A 22,220-nucleotide genomic window follows, 5' to 3' on the forward strand; every position below is an offset into this window, starting at 1 on the left:
AAGTGGATAAATGGATACATGCACCAGATAATGAGCACAGCTAATAAACTCAATAACATGAGATATAGCGGATTAAGGGGTCGAAATCTTGTTAGTTGCTAATTTACTTAACGATTATAAACTCTTGATAATTATAAGCATTGAGAGTTCGGATGTCACAACCACAGGCGATTCTATCAAAGTAAAATTATTACAGGACGTGCAAGTACATGAGAAGATTAAACAACAGTGAAATTCTTATGTACAACAAGAATAATAAAATTGGAGCCCTCCCTCCCCCAAGTGTTATAACTGTAATAAATCAGATTTTTAAGGATGATCGAAGGAATAAAAATAAAGGCAAGAAGAAGGAATTAGATTTCAAAAAGCCTAAAAAGAAAGCTTTAATGGCCCATATCAAACAAGAGGATTGCCATAAGTTAAAATTGTATCTAGATTCAGGCGCATCTGTACACATTACAAAAAACAGTACATGTTTCAAAAATCCTGTTCCTAAATCAGACGTGACAATTACTGCTGGGAACAAGTTTTCCTACAGAATTGATGAAACGACAGAAATTTAGATTACAAATGGCTAAGGTTCCAGAAGCTAAAATTAAGGAAATACTATGTGCACTAAAAACTTTGGCAAATTTGTTATCTGTAATCAAAATAATGGATAAACATCATACGGTTATTATTTGATTTTGAATATGGTAAAATAACGAAGATGGTAAACGCATTGCTATTGTATCGGAAGTGAACGACATCTACAAACTGGTCTCGTCTAATGAAGAATAACGCACAGATTTACTTAACAGAAAAAAATATAAGAATATGGCACAAATGTCTCAGATACTTTACACGAGAAAAGATCCTTTTCTTATTGAAAGAAGTGTCCATCGAATTAAACAACAACTTGAAGAACGATACTTCATGCGAAGAATGTATTAAAGGTAAATATGCCAAAGATACTTTAACAAGTACCTTTTAATCTTCATAGATAATCATAGTAGTATCTTTTTGTATATATGCTTACATACAAAAACCAAGTGACGGAAACCTTGCAGTTCAGAAACCCGGTTGAAAGGCAAACTGACGAATAACTAAAAATACTAAGAATTAATAATGGAAAGAAGTACGTGAATCAAAAAGAAAATTTAAGAAGACTTAAAAAAATCATAGATGATTACGAGTTTCGAATCTTATTTTCAGGCCGGACCATAAGCCATTAATTGCAATCTTTGGGGGTCGAAACAATCAATAATCTGTCCCTACGCTTACGTTTTCAAATGAAGTTAATATGCTTTGCACATACTGTAAGATATATTACAGAAAAAGGTTTAATGACTTACAGCCCTGACATTTGCACGATCCCAAGCTGCGTGCAAATTGGATACTCGCTGAAGTGAGACAACATTTTTCCAGGAGACCCGATGCTGGCCGACTGCATCCGATCTAATCCCGACTCATTCGTACACAACGGTTCTCTGCTCGCAGCTCGAGATCGTACCCGAACGTCCAGACCCTATTAATGACTGCAGATACGTTTTCATGGGCACCTTTAGAGGAGTCTCAAAATGCCAGTAATGAATAAGAAATGGAAAAGTTTGTGCAATCCGTAGTAAAAAGAATATCTAACCAATTTTTTACCAAATTATATGAAATGCAATATCAGGAATTACGAAACAAGTTTTGAAAGTTCGAAAAGGATGGCCGCGGTATCGAAAGAATGTGCCAACAGAGTTAATACCCCACTTTGAAATAAGAGATTCTCTGACAGTGACGTAAGAGGGAATTCTCATGTGACACAAGAATACACGTACCAAAAGGTCTATGCAAGAAAGTGCTTGTCGAATATATAAGAGTCATTTTGGTGAGAAGAAATGCCAAAGAAGAGCAAGACAATCCGTGTGATGGCCAAATATCAGTAGTAAAAGCATGATGCTCCAATTGTATCATTTATTTGGAACATTGGTTGCAAATAGGAATCTCTAATAGTAAAAATCAACAAAACGGCAAGTAGTCGTAGAATTTTGTAAAAGAGAAGGTAGGCAATACCTAGCTAGTAATGATTGATTTTTCACGTTTTGCTTTTCGTGTTTCCCAGAAGTTCTATACATGACGTCGACAACAACCAACACTACCGCTGAGGTGAACATTTTTGGACGACATGAAATTTCATAACAAGTACAATCCGACAACGGTCCGCAATTTAGCAGTCAAGAATACAAGAAATTTGCCAGAAAGTTTGGTTTTGATATTGTTACAAATAATTCTCGCTATTTTCAGAGAAAAGTCGAGGCTGCGGCAAAAGTAGTCAAGCGTATAGTGGAAAAGAGTACAAAATAGTCAGGATTATTATCATATCTCATCTAGCCTTTGGAAACGAGCAGCAGTCTATATGAGTTGCTCATAGGAAAAAGATTACGAACACTAGTGCCATGCTCAGTAAAATCATTAATATCCAGGTGGCCTGATTTAGAAACACACCGTTGACAAATGTGGGCAGGAAAACTTCGTAGCAAGCAGCAATATGATAAACGCCAGCGAGTACGAGAGAATTACCTGAATTAGTACTTGGTGAGCTTGTGCAGGTTTAAGACAAGCGAGCTTATGGCACTATACGCCGTTACATTACCAAGATCATATAACGTACGATATCCGGAAAGATTGTTGCGACGTAATTAAAGTTTTTTTGGAGTTGACATGTCAAATAGAAGGTGACAAAGAGAATAAAGTTGATTACGTAACACCAGTAAAGGATGGGAAACTGCGACAGAAAGACAAAAAAAAACGACTAAGCTGCCGGAACCAATAAAGCAATATCACTCATCGAAAAAGTTTCAACGTCAATGTTTAAGATGAGCAATAGAGGATCAATACAAATAATGTTAGATTTTTATTTTTGTTTTATTTGGACTGTTTAGTTTGTGTTTTCTCTGCTTGGACAAGTACGGTTTAGTTTAGTATTGATGAAAGTCTGTTAGTTACATTAAAAAAAAAAAGAGAGAGAAAAAAAAGTAATGTTGCGCGAAGCTTGAAAGGAATCAATGTAGAGAACATGAAAACAATAGCAAAATAGAAGGTTTTACGCGAGTGCAAAGTAGACCTATGTCACGTGTGTACAGTGATGGAAAGAATAATTGAACACTTTTTTTTATAAATTTTAGAATACAGCCTTGCTCATCGAATAGTGAACGTAAATGCTTGGATTCACAGGTAAGAACCAAATTATGTTCAATTACTCAGTGAGCAGGCTACATTTCAGAAACTATAAAAAAAAGGTGTCGCAACTATTCTGTCCACCATTGTACGTACAGCGGCTTGTTAGAAAGTTATGTTTCATAAGATTTAATAAATAGTGAATGATACAAAAAATCGAGTTATTTCTTGAGTCTCATAACTACAACAAGTGGCACTACACAAATTGATTTTTCGTTATTTTGAGTATCTTCTCAGAAGATTACTAATAAAAATTCCTTCATTGTTATGTTTTTAAGAACCTAAGACATAAATTCTGAAAGTTTGGTTGAATAAATCTGTATTTGATACTTATAAAAAATTATGGTTCTTTTTTTTTATTAAATATAAATTAACAATCTTTCGTGAAAATGTCATTACATTTTCACTGAATTCTCATTGTAATCTCATTTGTTTTTTTATTATAAATGCAGAAAATAATCTTTTCCGCAAAATATAATTAAAATTTCGTTATATATCCTTTGAAAGTCCTTCGAGTTTAATAAAAAGTAAAGTTCATCAAAATTTTATTATAAAAATTTCAAATTTTTTAGATTGTCACTACCTTAACGCGATCGTGGACAGTATTGAAGAGATTACATCTTCTAACAGCATTTAACACTGGATCATTCCAATCATCAACAACATTATGAGTCGTAATAGGCGGTAATCCATTCCTTTGCAGAGCATATAAACATCTATAAAACAAATTAAAACATCAATAAAAACGTCAGTAAAATCAAATTAACTGTAAAATGTTATTTATTTTTTAATAAACCGTTTTATTTTAATAGTATCCTCTTTCTCCAACAAGTCTTGAGCTTCAGGCATACGACCGGAAAGACACAACTCGTACATGCGTTTCCCTATTTTTTGCTGTATATCATTAATAGTTTCTCGTAGAGATTTCGTCACCTAAAAACGTGATATTAATAATTATTATTTCAAATATTGGATTAACAGTATATGTTTGATAAAAAAATACCCAGAAGTTTTGAATTTTGCACGTAATACGTAATCGATTAAGTTTATTTCTTTTTCTGAGGTTGGTATACTTGTCCATGTTTATGTGAATTTTAAGCCATTTTAGATGCGTAATTGTTTTTGGACAGGCAAGCTAGCAAAACGTATTCTGGTATGCTTGGCAATTTTTGAAATATGAAAATAAGAAACTTGTATCAAATTTTGTGTTAAAAATAAAATTAAATGCAATAACATGATTGGAATGTTGTAGACGACTTTTAGTGAGTTTGTTATGAAGAAAACAGTAGTTTAGGATTGGTACAAACGTTTTAAAAATGAGCTTTGGGAGCCTATTCTTGAATTTGTACGCAACTGCACATATACGCACATTTCGGACGGTGGAAAAATGTATACGTATATTATGTCGTATTCTTGAGTACTGTTTTGTAGTACTCGCAATTGGAAATGTATACTCTTCTGTTGTACTGACTTACATTTGGCAACGTCGAGAAAATATGATTCTTTCAACAAATATAGTTTAGAGATACGATGTGTATAAAAAGATAGTACATCATATATTAATAACGAGAAAGGAAAAGGAACTTAAAAGAAAAATTTGTGTATACAGGGTGACCCATTTTAATCGATCACCCCAAATATTTCTGTTCCCTTACATTTTACAAGAAAATGTTTCAAAAAAAGTTGTATGAGTTTCGAGGGAGACATAAAAAGGTACTATTGGTTTGACCTTGGATGACGTCCAGCTCATATCAAGGTCACATTAATTTTTTTAAATGGAACATACTATTTTTTATTCCAAAATCTAATAGCTGGTGTCAAGAGCTTTCAAAACCCAACACAAACGTTTATTTTCGTTGAGTACTTTCTGAATTGTGAGGCTTGAAAGTTACAGTGTATTGTAAACTGTAACTTTCAAGCGTCATAACTCGGAAAGTACTTAACAAAAACAAACTTGTAGTAAAAAATGTAGTAAAAAATATAGAATATTAGAGAACTACCGATACTCCAACATTATATCTTTTGTTACATTTTCATGTAGTCAATTTTGAAAACTTTTCAAAACACTATAAATAAGTTTATTAAATACTATAAATAAATATACTGTAGCTTTCAAGCCTCACAACTCGGAAAGCACTTAACGAAAATAAACTTTCTTGTAGGGTTTTGGAAAGCTCTTGACACCAGTTATTAGATTTTGGAATCAAAAATATGTTCCATTTAAAAAAATTGATGTGACCTTGACCTGAGCTTGACGACACCATCCAAGGTCAAAGCAATAGTACGTTCTTATGTCCCCCTCAAAACCATATAATTTTTGTCTGAAACATTTCCCTTGCAAAATGCAAGAAAACGGAAATATTTGGGATCAATTTAAATGGGTCATTCTGTATATAAAAATAAAAAAAGTTACTTATAAACATTCTAAACTCTCAACTCTTAATTATACTGGACAAATTTGACCTATTTAATTATATCCGTGGGATAATTTTCTCATTTCACATTTTGATAAAAGTTTTAAAAATAAAATAAATGTTAAAAAGTTAGTATTTTGTTATCTGGTATAATTAAAAATTCTGAAGCTGAAAGATAATTATTTATTATAAGTACTATAATTTTATAATATGTTATAATATAGTTTATTATAACTTTAAATACATAATACTTCATAATATAATAGAACTTTATAATACTTTATAATTAAAATAAATGAATATATATTTTTTCAATTAAATTAAGTTAAAGTTAATCTTCCTCACGTGTGAAACGTATACGTTTTTCTTGAAACGAATGATACAACCCATTCGTTGCATTGTATACGCAAAGTTATACGTTGCACGTTACGATTGTCAAGAATACCGTTCTAGGACTTTCCATTGCAAACATTCGCAACTTGCCATTTACGTATACGCAATTATTTCAAGAATAGGCCTCCTCGGCGGTCGAGCAACTACTAATGTGGAAAAAAAATCAAACAAATTGTGCTTAATAATCACCATTATTAGAGAGATTAGAGAAGTTGCAAATAAAGTTAGTATTTCATATGGAACATGCGAATCGACCAAACTTGTGAAAAAACAACTCATCAATCTAGTTTTAATATGAATTTTGAAACAACGATTATTTAATAGCTTATATATAACTTTTAAAGTAATTATTGCTTGTACCAGCGCAAAATCAATATTTAACGAGAAATATTATTTTAAAAAATTTCTTGTTTGGAAAGGTGTGCAAATGTCATATCATTTGGACGTCAAGGTGTGCAAATGTCATATCATTTGAACGTCAAGGTGTGCAAATGTCATATCATTTGGACGTCATATCTTATATGTTTTCATTTGATTGGTTAAAGTCGCTGTGATTTCTATACTAGCTACATTGTAAAAGAATCACATTAATATATACCTCAATGTATGTTAGCACTATTTGAACATAACTCGAGTATTGAACATAATCCGTAAAAAAGCACTTTAGTTTTATTTCATACAGTTTTCTTAATAATACAGTATACAATAATGTGTAAGAAAAATCGATGGTGCTTCTTCTACTCTTATACGAGATATGACATCATAAGAATGTATCGTCAAATTGGTGTTAGAAATTCAAATTTCCTTTTTTTTTTTTTTTTTGATTGAATATATTTCATGTTAATCACATGTTAAAATATTATAATATAAATTTCGAAAATTACTAATTTTGAGAAAAACTATGGGTTTATATTCCCGATAAAATAAAGAAACAAAAATTTAGAAAATATGTTAAAACCGGATTGCATCCTTGATAACGTACTAGCTCACAGTTTACTATTTATTCGTAAGTTTTTATCAAAAACCAACACTGATTGATGTCTCAGCCACTGTATTTATCAGACTTAATCCTCTGCGACTTCTTTTTGTTTCCAAAGCTGAAAAGAATCTTGAAAGACGATTTGCGATCATAATTGAAATAAAGTTCGCATCACTAAACGAGCTAAAAGCTATAGCAAAAAGTGCATTCCAGAAATGCTTTAAGAATTGAAAAAACCGCTGTCATAAGTGTATTACATCCGATGGGGATTACTTTAAAGATCATATTAATATTAATAAATAAATAAGCATTTTCAAAAAATAAATACAAATTCCAGGTATTTTTTTATTAAATTTCATATAAAATATTAATATTAACAACTTACAGCATGACCACGAAGAGATTCAACATTAAAATTATTAGTTTTTGCGGGAAAAATAAGGAAAGCGACCACTGTTAAGTCAGGCCTGGACGTTTTTAAATAATGATTTAATCGAGCCAAAGCTTCTACAAATATATCGGCTCCTTTGTTTCCAAATTCATAACGACCAGCAGTGAAAAAATATAATGTTTTATCTAAATCAAAATCATAATGTCTGCAAATATAAGTTTAAATTCATAAATTTAAATATTGTATGAGATATAGAGGGTAGATCATGTAAATTGCGACGTTATTTATAATAAAAGCATACAAAAGTACGCATTATTATAGCAAAAATTGTTCCAGACGAAAGTTGTATGGTCTGACAGGAGACAAATAACATTAAAATCAATTTTTGAAAAATTTATTTTTTTTAAATCTAATAAAAATCACAACCATTTTTTAAATAGAATTGTGCGGTTTCTTTGTATAGTATGATTTTCTCTATTTATTCTGCGTATAAAAATATTAAGGCTTTATTAAAAATCAATAGTTTACATTTATTTTACATTTTATTTTAGGACCTTTTTGATTGAAAAGTAGTACAAAAATAGAACAAAAAAAATGATCATTTTAAATTAAATTCTAGTATATTTAAATTCAAAGTAGATAAAGAGAATACACTTCAAAGTCTTAAGAACGATAAAATTAGTAGTATTAACAACAAAAAAGCTGTCGCAAGTGGCAAAGCCACTGCCGACAAAGCATAATTAGTAATTGTTAAGAATAATTACGTCAACTAAGTAGAATTAGGAAAGTAGGTGATATTACGCGAACGATATCGAGAATGTCAATTAAGTAATCTATTTACGAAGAAAGAAAATTTGTCAATTCGGCAAAACCGAGATGAACAGGTCCTTGATAAAAAAAGAGCCACGAGGATACAAGACGGGCTCAGATCACGAGAGCGTCAATTCTCGCATCTATAATATTACGCCACCAAGTAACTTCCGTTAGTACAGCACACGCTACAGTAAACACTGTCTATAATTCATTTAAGTGGTAAACACAGAAGAAAATAAATCCGTTTTGTAAAAGAAACAATTAATAAACTTTATCTGCAAATATTATAATCCACTGACTGTGATGTCAAGTTTCTACAATCACCCGAAGGGGCCCGAACCTTCTTTCCCTCTCATGCACAACAAAGCTTTATTTATATGAAGTCCATCGTACATGAAACAGTTATAAGCATAACATGAGATCGCTGGATGCGATTAATGATTATAGTTTTAAAGGCTCGGAAAAAAACCCGTTTTTTTTCAATTTTTCCGCGGATTTTTTCGGTTTTTTTCCCAAGGGTAAAAAAATTTATCGGAAAAATTCAAAAAGTATCAAAGTTTTACGACATGATTTCTTAACTTTAGTTTGCCATACTTATTTTCGAATCCGTAGTTTGCCATACTTCGTGAGATAGCTCAATTTTCCGTCTTATTACTTTCATACTAATTAAAGTTTTTAAGCTTTTATTACAAAAATTAAAAGTATGTAGTCTAAATTTAATGTTTATAAGATAATAGCAGGTCGAGAAAATAATTTGAATTTAAAGTAATTACATTTATAACAAAATATGTAGGAAAAAATAAACTATAAAACGAGACTACACTTCAAGAGTTCATTAAACCGGAATATAGAGAACTAAAGTTAGAAATTTGTGTTAATAAGAAATAACTACAGAATGGTCCATACAAAATTAGATTAATGCTAGTCTCTTTAAGTTTTTCTCAGACAGCATAAGAGAAAGAACGTTGGCTCTATGAGCTTGTGCGAGCAGTCGGTAAGCCATCTTTTGTAATCTCTTATGGTAAAATTTCTTATGGTAATTGGGAAAATTATGATTCACATGTCTAGAGCTAATGCTGAGTTCATTATATATATATATATATATATCTTCACAATAACCCCTTGTGCAGAGAATATGTACAAAGTGCAGTTATACATTTAAACTCTACTATGTTACTACTGGAAGTTTAAACTATGTTCTACTATAAAAATAGGAGAAATAAAAATTTTAACAAAAAAATAAGATTACATAACTTCCAGGATCATATTAATGTGATGAAAGACATTAAAAATTAAGTAACATGTCATTTATATAGTAAAAGCAGCAATTTTTTGCAATAAAGCAATTTTTCCGAAAAAAAACGGGAATTTTTCCGGTTTTTCCAGCGATTTGAAAAAAGCGGTGTTTTTAAAACTATATTAATGATCATCTTATGTAAATCAAGTCGCTTTGTTTTCTCTTAAAATAAGCACCAAAAAGGGTACACCCCGGATACACTGAAAATTCGGCTGGACGTCAACTCCGCGAACGCTCTGAAAAACAGTGCATGTCTAGAAAAAACTGTTTGGTAACCTAGACATAAAATATAAAATATCTCGTAAATTATTCGTTTTTTGGTATCTGTACTTTAATAGTTTTTTCAACAATTAATTTTACTCTTATTTGTCCTTTTTAAGACCATACAACTTTTGTCTCGTATTTTGATATAATGTGTACCTTCAGAAAGAACAGCTTGTCACATTTTATGTGAGCCAACCTGTATATACATATACAGGTTGGCCCACATAAAGTGTGACAAGCTTTTATTTCTGTATATACAAGGTGAATCACGAGAAACTCAAATAATTGAACATCAAATAGAATAATTCCAGTATTTACTTGTACGCTGCAAAAATCAGAAAAAATAAATGTGAGAATAATTTACACGCAACCTGTTATATGTCTTCATGTCATTAATATTGCATTGGAATTTAAGTTTTCGAATTTTCAGTTAATATTAACAAAATTATAATGAGTTAAATTGATTTGTCAATGTAGTAACACAATTATGTATTACACACGGTAATATCTCGCGCCAAGTAAACGCGTAGCACGAGACCATTATAGATTATAAAATATAAAGCTGAGGTCTTTTGCGAAGGAAAGATGATAATAATCAATAAATTAAAATAGGCTTGTGTGTAGTCAATTCGTAATTTGACATATCCACGAAGGATTCAATCTAGATAATTTTGTTAATATGATTTATTGTTTTGTGATTGACCATTCAAAATTGACTAATACATTGCGGATTAACGTAGATGCCAATTGTTTTAAAGAATTCGCGACTAGACGTTCATACGATGCTCAGTAAACATTCTCGCCTCCAAACGAGCAATCTGGACACTCATAGCGTCCGTGTTTTTTTCGGCGATATATTTGACGAATTGTGTAAATTAACCTGGCTCCATAAATTATCATTACTAAAGTAACTGACTAAAATTGTTTTGATTTTTGCGTTGATGGTGTAAATACGTAATACTCGGTTTATTAATTATTGCGATTAAAAAAGGCTAAGTACAGCCGAAACGTTTCGTTTAAGCATAAGACGCCGTTCTATATAGAATATTTGAATAGATATATTCCATCCTAATTTGCTCGTTTTCTTAACCTTCTTTCGAACATAAAAGATGACAATGGTGGCAAAGGGGTCAATAGTAGCGATACAATACTTCGGCTAATTTCGTAAGCTTGAAAGTATTCAATGTTACGTAAATATGATATCATTGGACATCATAAAACGACGCTATTATACACATAAGCACAAGTAAATTTTCCGGCATTGTGAATCGAATATTCTCGAATATGAAGCTTATTGTATAATGGAAAGCACAGACAACAAGAACAAGAAGAGGAAATAACAAACAATATATTTCAACCAATCAAAAGTCGCAAGAAATTTCAGAAGTTGCAAAATCTATTGCTATTCCTTGTTTTTGTTTGGAATGGCGAGTGTTGGCAGGAAAAAATTGGCAGGTTATGGATGGAAAGACGAATACGGAACAGAACGGGAAAGATATTACAATAGAAATGGGTGGGGCATAGAAGCACCAGAAGAGAGGGAAGGGGAAGAAGAAATAGAAACAGAGATATAGAAATAGAGTTATAAGCAGAGGACACGCAAAGACAATATGAAAAAGGCAGGATTATAAAGGCAAGATACAATAAAAAATATAAGGATAGAAATATAAATAGTGAAGATATTTGAGAATAGAAAACATGGAAAAGGTAAACAGAGGAGACAAAATAAGAACGTTAGTAAAATTCAGATGCGGAAATATGGAGTAGAAAAACAAGTACTGGCTACAGGACGATAGTTGGCTGTGTCTATTTTGCGGGGAGAGTAATGACAGTATAGAATATTATATAAGGGAATGTCAAGATGTAAAAAGATGATTTGCGGATTTTGGTAAGGACAAAAAGGATATTATGAATAGAGCTGGGGGGAGGAGGATCTAGATAGAATAAAAGTAAAGATAAGTAAAGAAACTGTGAAAAAAGAAAGAGAGAGAAAATTAAGGAAAAGAAATAAGATAAGAGAGGAAAAAGAAAAGAAAAATGAAAGGGAGAAGGATAAGAAACATAAGCCTGCGTTAAAACTAGAGATAGGGAATGAAAGCCAAAAGGTAAGGAGAAGGATGTAGAGGTGCAATAGATAATAGGCTGTGAAAAGTATGCTAGGTTCGTATAGAATAAAAACAAAATAGAACCTACAGAACAAACAGGATAGTATAAATAGGTTTAAATATAAATAGAAGTAAAATGTAAAAATGTTAATATATGTAAAGCTTTTAAAGATAAGAGTGTAAAACAAAAATATAAAAAAGTATAAAAACTATAAAAAGTATAAATGTAAAAGGTATGAATGTATGAATGTATAAATATATATATATATATATATATATATATATATATATATAAGAATGTACAATATATAAGAATGCAAGCACAAAGAGAAAGCAAAATTACTGCTATGTATAGGAATTAGCGTTAAGAAAAATAAAGAAAAGTAAAAAATGCAAAAATGTAATAAATGTAAAAATGTAATAAATGTAAAAATGTAAAAAATGTAAAAGGTAAATATGTAAAAGGTAGAGTGTTGTACATAGGTAGAGAATAGGCAGATAAAGAATAAGTAGCGAACGCGCGGAATTTGTATGAATGAATGAGTGGGTTTTAGAGTACTTATGTAAACAACTCCCCTTCTTGGCAATTTTGTACGCAGAAGAGAAATATATAATACAATATTGGTACGTAACAGCTGTACGTTTCTCAATTATTGACCATCTGTCATATTTGTTATTCATTAATCGCATACGAGCCTCTCTCTCTCCGTACAATAAACGTAACAATTTATATATCATATATTTAAATATAATATTTAAACATATTTGTTGTGTTCATAGGAATTTGTTATTTAATTAATAGGAGAGCATTTCTAAATATCTTCATTTTTTAAATAATATATTTTATATTAAATAATTAAAAACAGTTTAAAAATTGTATATAATTTAAAAATACAAGACTTAAATAAAAAAATGTTTTATTCTCAGGGACCTGAAATTTCAAGCGCAGTAGTCAATGTCTTAATCTCGAACGTTATGCTAATTCAATAACCACTCTTTCATAACAGTTCTATAGGTGCTAGAAATATGTTATCGTTATTTTCTCAAAATGCTGAATAGTGTATTTGGCGGCTTTACTGTAGTAAATGTATGAGTGAATACTATACGCTCATTTTTATTAAAATCGGTAACCAGAGACGGTTCCCCTCATTAGTAAGATAACGCTTTCAAGATGTGATATAAATACAAAAATAACTTGACAAATTTATTGCTTCCAAACTGATATCTTTTTATCGCAAAGAAATCCAACAGTTGCTCGAAAGATAGCAGAAAATTATAGAAAATACAAAAAAATATTTTTTAGATCAATTTATAGTCACTGTATTATATGATAAACAAATATTTGAAAAAAAAAAACTAAAACTATTGAAATTTACTTTTCTTTTAGATACTTTTCATCTTCCATTCTAATACAGATATAATTTAGATGTTCTATTTCTCATGACTCTCATTGTGCATGCATATGTTTTATTATAATATCAACAAGGAAAAATATTGGTTTAATACAAACCCATAAAAGTGCCCTCGCACAAATTCATGTATCTTTTCTTTACTAACAGCATGTAAATTCTGAAATTCATGCAATGCTGCAAATTTCTTCACATTTAATCCGTTCGGTGTGATAATATCGGGTTTACGTTTCAGCAAATGTTCGGCTTCGAAACCAGTAATGTCCGAAACTGTCGTAAATACATGAGCTAAATGTGAAGCAGCACGTTCCATACAGTATCTATGATATATCTGACGTTTCCCCGCTTCTTCATCAACACTGAACTGTAAAAAATAATTATTAACCGTATTAGTATATTATTAATCTTAGCTGGCTACCTATAGGTATGACACTCATGCGATTCTTCACATTGCTATGACTTTTTTATAATTTAAAGATTTGAATTGACGTTCAAAAAATAACTTTAACTATCCATAGATATGATAAGCCTGCAGGAACATTATTCTCAATGCGAGATTGTACAAAAATATGAAAAATGCACCGAATTTCCATAGACGATTAACTAAGTTTTTGATGTTCTGAATACCATTTTACTTTTTATAAAATATACGTTTACTGGATTCTAAATAGTATAAAAGTAAGTGCATGAAATTGTACAATTAAAAAAGTTATTTTAGGGTAAATATGCAAAAAAGATTACACATCATCAAAAGATACTGATCAGCATTTTCTTATAAAATAATCCGCGGTTTCATATAGTTTTTGAGATATACTTAAAAAAAAAAGAAAAAAAATCTAAATTTTCACCCACAACATTGTACAGCAATATCAGAAATGTATAATAAAAATAAATAAATAAACTTGAATAAATATGCAAACTTTCTGATTATTACATTTTGTTACATGTAACGAATAATATATAACGATTAATATCTTGCTAAAAATAATAAAAATGAATTACAATTGATAAGCTATTATTGGAAGAAAAAAAAAAAAAAAGCTGGCACTGCAAGGTTTCGAACACCTCTCATCAAGCGGCCGACGAGAACAAAATAAAACGCGCGTGCCTTAGGCTCCTCAGTCACCGCTTCACGCTTTAACCTACCGCGCAATAGTACTTAACGTATATACCACGCGGCAAATACCAAACTTCACATGCAAATATCTGTGAAACAAAGGCCCATACACTCAAACGCTCTAACCTTCGACCCCCCCCCCTCCTTTGAATAAACTATGGCTCATCGGATTTCGTGTTTCACAGTTCGCGGCATCTCCTTGTTAGTAAAATAGAAGAATGACCTTTAATCTGATACTGAATTAAGATCGGTATTAAATTAAACATCTCGATGAGCAGGTTACAAAGTTTTGAATTATTCGATTTTATATTCCAGAGAAAATGGAGCAGAAAGATTCCAAATAATTAATTTCAAAGCAAATTTTTAAATAAAAAAATCTAGAAAATTTGTCTGCGCTATCAAATATTTTTTATTATACATGTTTATGTCGAAGAACAACGATCACTTTTTTCCGTTGTACTACTTCGCAATTGTCAAGCTTTTATATATATTTCCTATCTTAATCATTGATTTCACTGAATTAAAATGAGGTACATTGTCTATGAACAATTGGCATAATTCTTTAGTGGATTTTATTCAGCTTAGGTATCTTACGTAAGTTCTGAAATACTCCAAAAGATTTTTAAAATTCTTATTCTATAATTTCTGAAAAAAAATTATAAAATCTAAAGATATTTAAGGTATTTTTTCAGAAATGTTACTGAATATAAAATATGAAAAATCCATAAAAATGTTCTGAGATATTATGAGAACTTTTTCGCCAAGAAATGGATTGTGTGTGTGTGTGTGTGTGTGTGTGTGTGCGCGCACGCGCGCGCGCGTGTATACATTTTTTAAAAATATAATTAATAATTATAATATGTGTATATATACAGGGTGTCCGGGAACTAGGAACTTACTGCTTTGAGAATATAGAGGAAATAAAAAGGGACAAAAAAGTCTTATACCATTTTGTGATATTCGCTATAATTATTGATTTATAAAATAAAACGTCTGAGCCAATGTGCGGTGATGCCACGCCATCGCGCCTAGCTCGTAGGCAACGGCGCGTGGCGGTAAAGGTTATTATCTGAATTAACACGGCGCAACGGTCTGAATTCGTCTCACCGCGTGTACACCCAAGGACTTTGATTCTGTCCATGGGGAAATTTTCCAAACTGAGAAGTCACGACTTTCTACATACTCGCAGTTCATGATTAATAAAACGACTAGAGCTTATTGGTCGTTACGTTAATCATGAACTGTAAGTATGTAGAAAGATAGCGACTTCTCAGTTTGGAAAATTTCCCCATGGACAGAATCAAAGTCCTTGGGTGTACATACACTGCAAAAATCAAATGTGTTATTTTAACTGAAGCTTCTCCTTACACATTTGATAAAAAACACATTTGATTTTTGCAGTGTATGTACACGCAGTGCGGCGGATTCAGACCGTCACGCCGTGAAAATTCAAACGACGCGTCACCTGTCCCGCCGCGCGCCGTTGCTTACGAGCTAGGCGCGATGGCGCGGCATCACTGCACATTGGCTCAGACGTTTTATTTTATAACTCGATAATTATAGTGATTATCGCAAAATGGTATAAGACTTTTTTGTCCCTTTTCATCTCCTCTATGTTCTCAAAGTGGTAGGTTTCCTAGTTCCGGGACACCCTGTGTGTGTGTGTGTGTGTGTGTGTGTGTGTGTGTGTGTGTGTGTGTGTGTGTATAATAAAGAGATTGAGGCAAAGGAAAAGAGAGAAATGAGAGGTAAAAAAAACTTCACATACCTTATCTAGATTGTTGTAAAAATCAGTCTTTCCCGCGCAAAGATATCTACCAAGAAGTGTAGCGTGAGTAGTAAATACTGTGGCCACATCCACATGTCTTGTTCTCAAGGCAATTAAACCGACACCTGCCTGCCATTCGTGACAGTGTACGACTATTCTTGGCGGAATGCTTGAATATCCTTCGGCTGCTTTTCTATTATTTTAATATGTTATAATAAAATTGAGTTACATAAATTATATAGGATGATAAAAAAAGAGTATCAATTTACCTAAATTCTGTAATAAACTGACAGACTAGATAACCAAGTATTACGGCATCATTAGCTTCAATATCGAGATGAGGTATTCCAAGATTACAAGTGTTCCATAATTCTTGTTTGTATTCGTCCAGCTTCCAAGCGGCACTTCCGATATCGAGCAAAATTATTTGAGGATTTCCATCTACCAGCCATGTTCCCGTTATTACCTAATAAAAAAATTTTGCAAATATAAGAGAAATATATGTATATTTTACAGACGCACGCATGCACGCACACGCACACGCACACGCGCACGCAAACACGCACGTACACACACAAAGAGTATCATTATAAGTATAATATCGCTGATGGGTAGCGCGTATTATTTTGCAAATTTTGCAATAATCACCGAGATATTAATTAATAAAGATGGCCAAATGAGCACGTAACCACGGCCCATCGCCAAATGAAAGCGCGCAGTGATTTCCCAGCGATCGCGATCGCCTAGCGAGCACCCGACGTGGCAGGGAATTGTTTATTATAAACGAGCGGTGCTCGTCGCTAATCATTGCCGCTTATAGTAAACATTTTCCCGCTCTGAGCTGATTGTTCTCCATTTTTTTTTTTTTTATTAGAACAAAATTTTTCCGTGCGTATTTTCATATGTCAATCTGGTCAACTTAATTTGACAAAAAAAGTGAGAAAAGTGAGTCGCGTTTATGCCTGTGATTGCTACGAGAGGCGCAAATATGGTATCTTGTTAGATAAAAACCGCGGAAAAAAAGACACTGTATTATATAAAAGTTCTTTTCCACGCAAATGAGAGCATTTCTATTACACGTAAAATAGTTTTTCTTCTTAAATAAAGGATCGCTATTTATCAACATTCCTTTAGATTTGGCAATTTAAGATATTACTGATTTTGAGATGGCATTTATTGAGAAACACTCCAATCTGCTTATAATCGAGTTTATTAATACACTGTAATTCGTTTTAAATTCTACCTTTTTCAGTTTTAATGATAAGAATTATAAATAGACTCTTGATGTTCCGATGAGTTCTCTATTGTCCTCAAGCTTGTTGGATTTAATATTACAAGATTTAAAGTTTCCTTCTCTTAGCAAACTACATTTTATTGTTGGTTTTTACGTAAGACCTTACCACTACTTGTTCCTAGTCTTTCTGCCTCACTTTGATGAGGGTGCTGTTAACCTTTGTTGGAGACCAGGCACATTCGCATTGCAGTGGAACACAAAAACAAACAAGGCAACTTTCAATAATCGAGAAATTGTATCTAACGCGGATGCTCGATTGCGATTCCTGCATTTGACTCGCGCGACATAGGGATATCCCATCTTACTTCACCACCCTCTCTTGCCCCATCTTTTCTTACAGTAGATTACAAGTAGTTACAAGTTTTAGCATACGCGGACGATATAGATTTAATCGGAAGAAGCCAGAGAGTAATCGGAACTCTCTTAGGCAGCTAGAGAAAACAATCGTGAGTATGGACTTAAAAGATAAACGAGGGCAAAACAAAATATATGATCTCAACACGAAGTGTCAAGCAGCATGGAAGACATGTGGAGATAGACCCATACTTTTGAAAACGTAAAGGAGTTTTCTCTTTTTATTTACTTCCCAGTCAGAATGGTAACCTTGATTCAACGATATAGTTGACAGTTAGTTGAGTCGATAAAAAAGTCGATATTCCTGCAATATCGATCGCTTCTTATTGATACATGTTGATTCAAGGTTGATTCAAGGTTGATTCAACATCGAAATGATTATTTGAAACTTATGCTTGTGCTCTTTTGATTTTAAAGTGCAAGATTTCTTTCTTGAACACAGTACTGTTGAAAAACAAATATTATCGATAGACGAGATAGGTCGATAAATAAAGAAACCTTGATCAACATCCCAATGAGCAAACAATATTTTTTAATTGTTTTTTGAATGTTTTTTTTAATAAAAAATTTTTCATATTTAATTTAATTATTGTATTATATTTACGTATATATTCTAATTGCATTCTTATTTAAACGAATGACAGAAAAGTTATTCCAAATGCTATTCCGCATTTGTAAAATTAGTAAAGAAACTATAATTTTATACTTGTTTATATAAATAATGTGCTTTAATTATACATATTTCATTTTTTCGATAACATATATTGACCTGATCTACCAGTTTTATACATGTATCAGCACAAAGTGTTCACAGATCATCACGAGGGATCAGTTCGCAGCAATCACAGAGGTCAAGCAACGTTCACCGTGGTCGTGACTTGGATGAGTGACTGCTTGGGAATTTCCGAAAAAAAATTCCTAAGAATAGAATTTTTTTTGCAAAAATGGTTTTATTTTTTAATATTACAAAAATATTGTTTTGCTCACGTAGATTCCACTTGGATGATCCACAAAAAAACGTGGATTTTACGTACCCGTTTTCATTGAATTACTTCGACGTTAAATCAAAGTCGAAACGATAGTTGAATAGTCATTGATATTTGTTACACTTTCGACATCAAATCAACCAGAATTTCGACATTCGGTCTTCGACGTTGATTCAACGTCGTATCAATTAGACATTTCTGGCTGGGTATATACAAGTTTATTTATTGAAAGATTAATAGAGATATGTACAGAGTGTAGAACGCAAGAAAATATGGCAGATCAAAAGTCAACACCGATAAGGTTGCTCGTAGGAAGATATAATAACAATAAGATATTTACAATATGACGTTAAAGCGGCACCGGTAAATTTACGTTGTCGGCAGTAGAATTTACCAGTGACGTTTGTCGTGCGGTAACTGCACGATTAACTCTTTTGCCTGAGGGACGGATTACAATTGTTTAACGCCTTGCTCGGTACTCGAATTTAAATCGCGTTGTCTTTATTCGCAAGGCCGGCGCGTTTGTTTTCGGCACGATACTGGGCCGATTCGGGGTGAGTTATTGTTCGTCTCAGCGGGTGGTCCGCTTTTCCACACGCGTTTTCGTGAAACTGGTAGTGTCAGATTTCACGGTCGCCGGCGCGATAGCAAAGCACGGGGTGACACAGCTGTGCGTTCCTTTAATTCTGAGTTTACGCGGTTTCTGACAGGAAAACACGGCTGTATCAAGTACGCTCGGTGGAGGCCAAGATACTTGATCCCGCTGTTCTGTAGCCGTGCTCGTGGATAGGTATTGAGAACGGATACCGGTCGGAGAAAAACTTGCCAGAGCCCAAGCACTCTTGAGGTCAGCTACGGCAGGAAAAAATTGATTTTTCCGACAGGTAGTCGCCGAGAACGCTTGACGGAGGCAAAGCACGCTTTACCCCGGGACTACCTAACGTTTGCTTCTTCGGAGAGACTAAACGGCGGATCTGCTAGTCTGAATAGTCAGCGGAAAAGAAGCCCAGCATCTCGTCGCTCCGGCTCGTTTATACCCGAATCTCGAGACGTCGGAGATGTTCGGTGGCGGCTCGACTCACCTCGGAGCCAATATCTCCACCGCTTAAGATCGGTTTTTGGAGAGCAAGCGGAGACGAGCGAGCATGCTGGAAGCGTGCGCGCTTTTGAAACATATGGGCGTAAAGCGCCTTCTCGCCTGGCGGATGTTCGGCCGGGCGTATCATTCAACCGATGATGGTCGGTTCACGGAGGATGACAAAACGCGCGAAGAAACCAAAGAGAGCTACCAGTGAGACAGAGAAAACTACCCTCTAAATCCAACTTCCATATGAACTTTTCTAGAAAATAATTTACTTTCACGAGAGGAAAAGATGTTATATAGTTCATGATAAAATATTGAGCTATTTTATTATAAATGCAATGTATAATTAGAAAAGTAAATTCAAAGATCTTGTGTCAATCATTAAATTCATTTAATGTTTTAACCAGTTAACCGAGCGGGACGTATAAATACGTCAAACGTAGACAATATCGGAACGGGTAGGACATATGAATACGTCCTTGAAACATATGTTGCGCCCTGGAATGGGCGGGACGTATATTTTCGAACAACAAAGGTATTAGTCATCCATACATGTCTCGACATGAATTTTAAGACACGGGGAGAATCAGTATCATTTTGCTATTGAGAGTTTTTAAACTCAATATTTCTATTTTATTTGTGTGCTTTTGTTTAATGTTCTGTAATGTTCTCTAACTTTTTTATATTTGTTATTGTGTATCTAAATACAAAATATATATTTTTTGTAATCTTTATAATTGTTTGTAAAGTTTATAATTTTTTAATTCGATGTTTCCATTTTTTTGTTCATATTCTTTTCTATTTGTTTGTAATTTTGTATTTTCCTTTGTGCTTTATATATAAATAAACGAAAAAAAATATATTTCATAGTCTTTTCATTTATTTTAAGCATAAATAAAAAAAATAATAATATGAAATTACGTCCTCCGGGCGTGACGTACTGACACGTCCTAGTGAAAGAGTTCGCGCCCGTTGTATGCTGCGTAAATAAAAAGGGAGTTCCTCGGTTAACAGGTTAAGCATACACATAAACTAAATGTGTGATTTCATTATATAAACGTTCAAATTAAAATCGCATTACAATATTATTAATTAAGTAAAATTTTAGTAACACAACTCATAAATTATAATCAGTTTCATGAATAGGAAACAAGAAAGTATTTATCAATGTAATTATTATCTACTTACAAATTCATGGAGCCTTATAATAATTAATTACGATATTAACAAAAGTCTGTGTGGTGAGCTCACCAAAGTCGCCGTACAAAAGGGACGACAAATATTTAAATCGTTGCTAAGAGATTTCAAAAAGAAACACATAATCGATTGATTATAGTTAAGCAATCTATCACAACTAAATCAGTTTTACCATCCAACAGTTCATGTGTTCATAAGTCGCGTCTACAAGTTTGCTTAAAAATCAGTTTTTTTTTCTTTTTTTTATAGAGGGAGCATTAGTGCGGTGCTAGGGTTCTTCTTTGCTTTTGCCGCGATAGTGTATGTGCGTGCGATCGAGAACTCTCTCTCTTCTCCTCTTCACCACAAGGGATTCACATCGATCAGTCTTGGTCTTTTTTAAGAAATAAAGCATTTACATTTCGAATACATTTCAGAGAATGTATTTTCTGACCCGAGGCAGTACAATACATAACAATGTCAATATATAATTCCTAATTTGTTTGTTCAATTCTTCAGAAATGAACATTTTCAACTACATTTTGAATTACAATACATATGCGTATTTCGACATATATTATTGGACATATTAAGCATATGTAGAAATTAATTTGGTGCCTTTAAGCTGAATTAATTACAAATTTATTTTAAATTTAAACATTTTCTTGCTATTTTGGGATTTTGAAGTACATACTTTGATATTTATAAAAATTACAATATATAACTTGGCACAACAGATAACATAACTTTATAAAATATGATGGCCTCTGACAAACATTGTATTCTTCTCACATTTTAATTAAAAAAATTGCTGTCGGAAATGATTCGTTCTGCAGTAATGCATAAGACATAAAAGAAATGGGAGAGATTTCAGAGTGATAATTTTGATCTTTGTGATCGAGAACATCAATCAACCAAAAAAATTTGAAGACGAAAAACTTGCTAAAAGAATACTTGCTAGAATCTCATCAGACTATCAATTCAAAGCATTACCAGCAACAACTCATCCGTTTGAACAACGAAAGAAAAAGCAATGATTTCTTTCTAAAAAAAAGACATGACATCATCATTTTGATCTTTGTGATCGAGAACATCAATCAACCAAAAAAATTTGAAAACGAAGAACTTGCTAAAAGAATACTTGCTAGAATCTCATCAGACTATCAATTCAA

General features: G+C 32.5%; 1 protein-coding gene across 1 annotated transcript in view; it reads right to left on the bottom strand.

The window, feature by feature from the left end:
* LOC105206087 (glycogen [starch] synthase) overlaps nt 1-22,220 on the bottom strand; it is a 52,519-nt gene that overhangs the window by 10,150 nt on the left and 20,149 nt on the right. Inside the window, exons 4-9 of the mRNA XM_026138074.2 lie at nt 16,424-16,620; nt 16,155-16,347; nt 13,371-13,633; nt 7,376-7,586; nt 4,001-4,137; nt 3,788-3,920 (exon numbers count right to left, since the gene is read on the bottom strand). Of these exons, the coding sequence (XP_025993859.1) occupies nt 3,788-3,920; nt 4,001-4,137; nt 7,376-7,586; nt 13,371-13,633; nt 16,155-16,347; nt 16,424-16,620 (1,134 nt within the window). The remainder of the gene's footprint in view (nt 1-3,787; nt 3,921-4,000; nt 4,138-7,375; nt 7,587-13,370; nt 13,634-16,154; nt 16,348-16,423; nt 16,621-22,220) is intronic.

This window comes from Solenopsis invicta, chromosome 14 (assembly GCF_016802725.1).
Source record: "Solenopsis invicta isolate M01_SB chromosome 14, UNIL_Sinv_3.0, whole genome shotgun sequence".
Taxonomy (NCBI): Eukaryota; Metazoa; Arthropoda; class Insecta; order Hymenoptera; family Formicidae; genus Solenopsis; species Solenopsis invicta.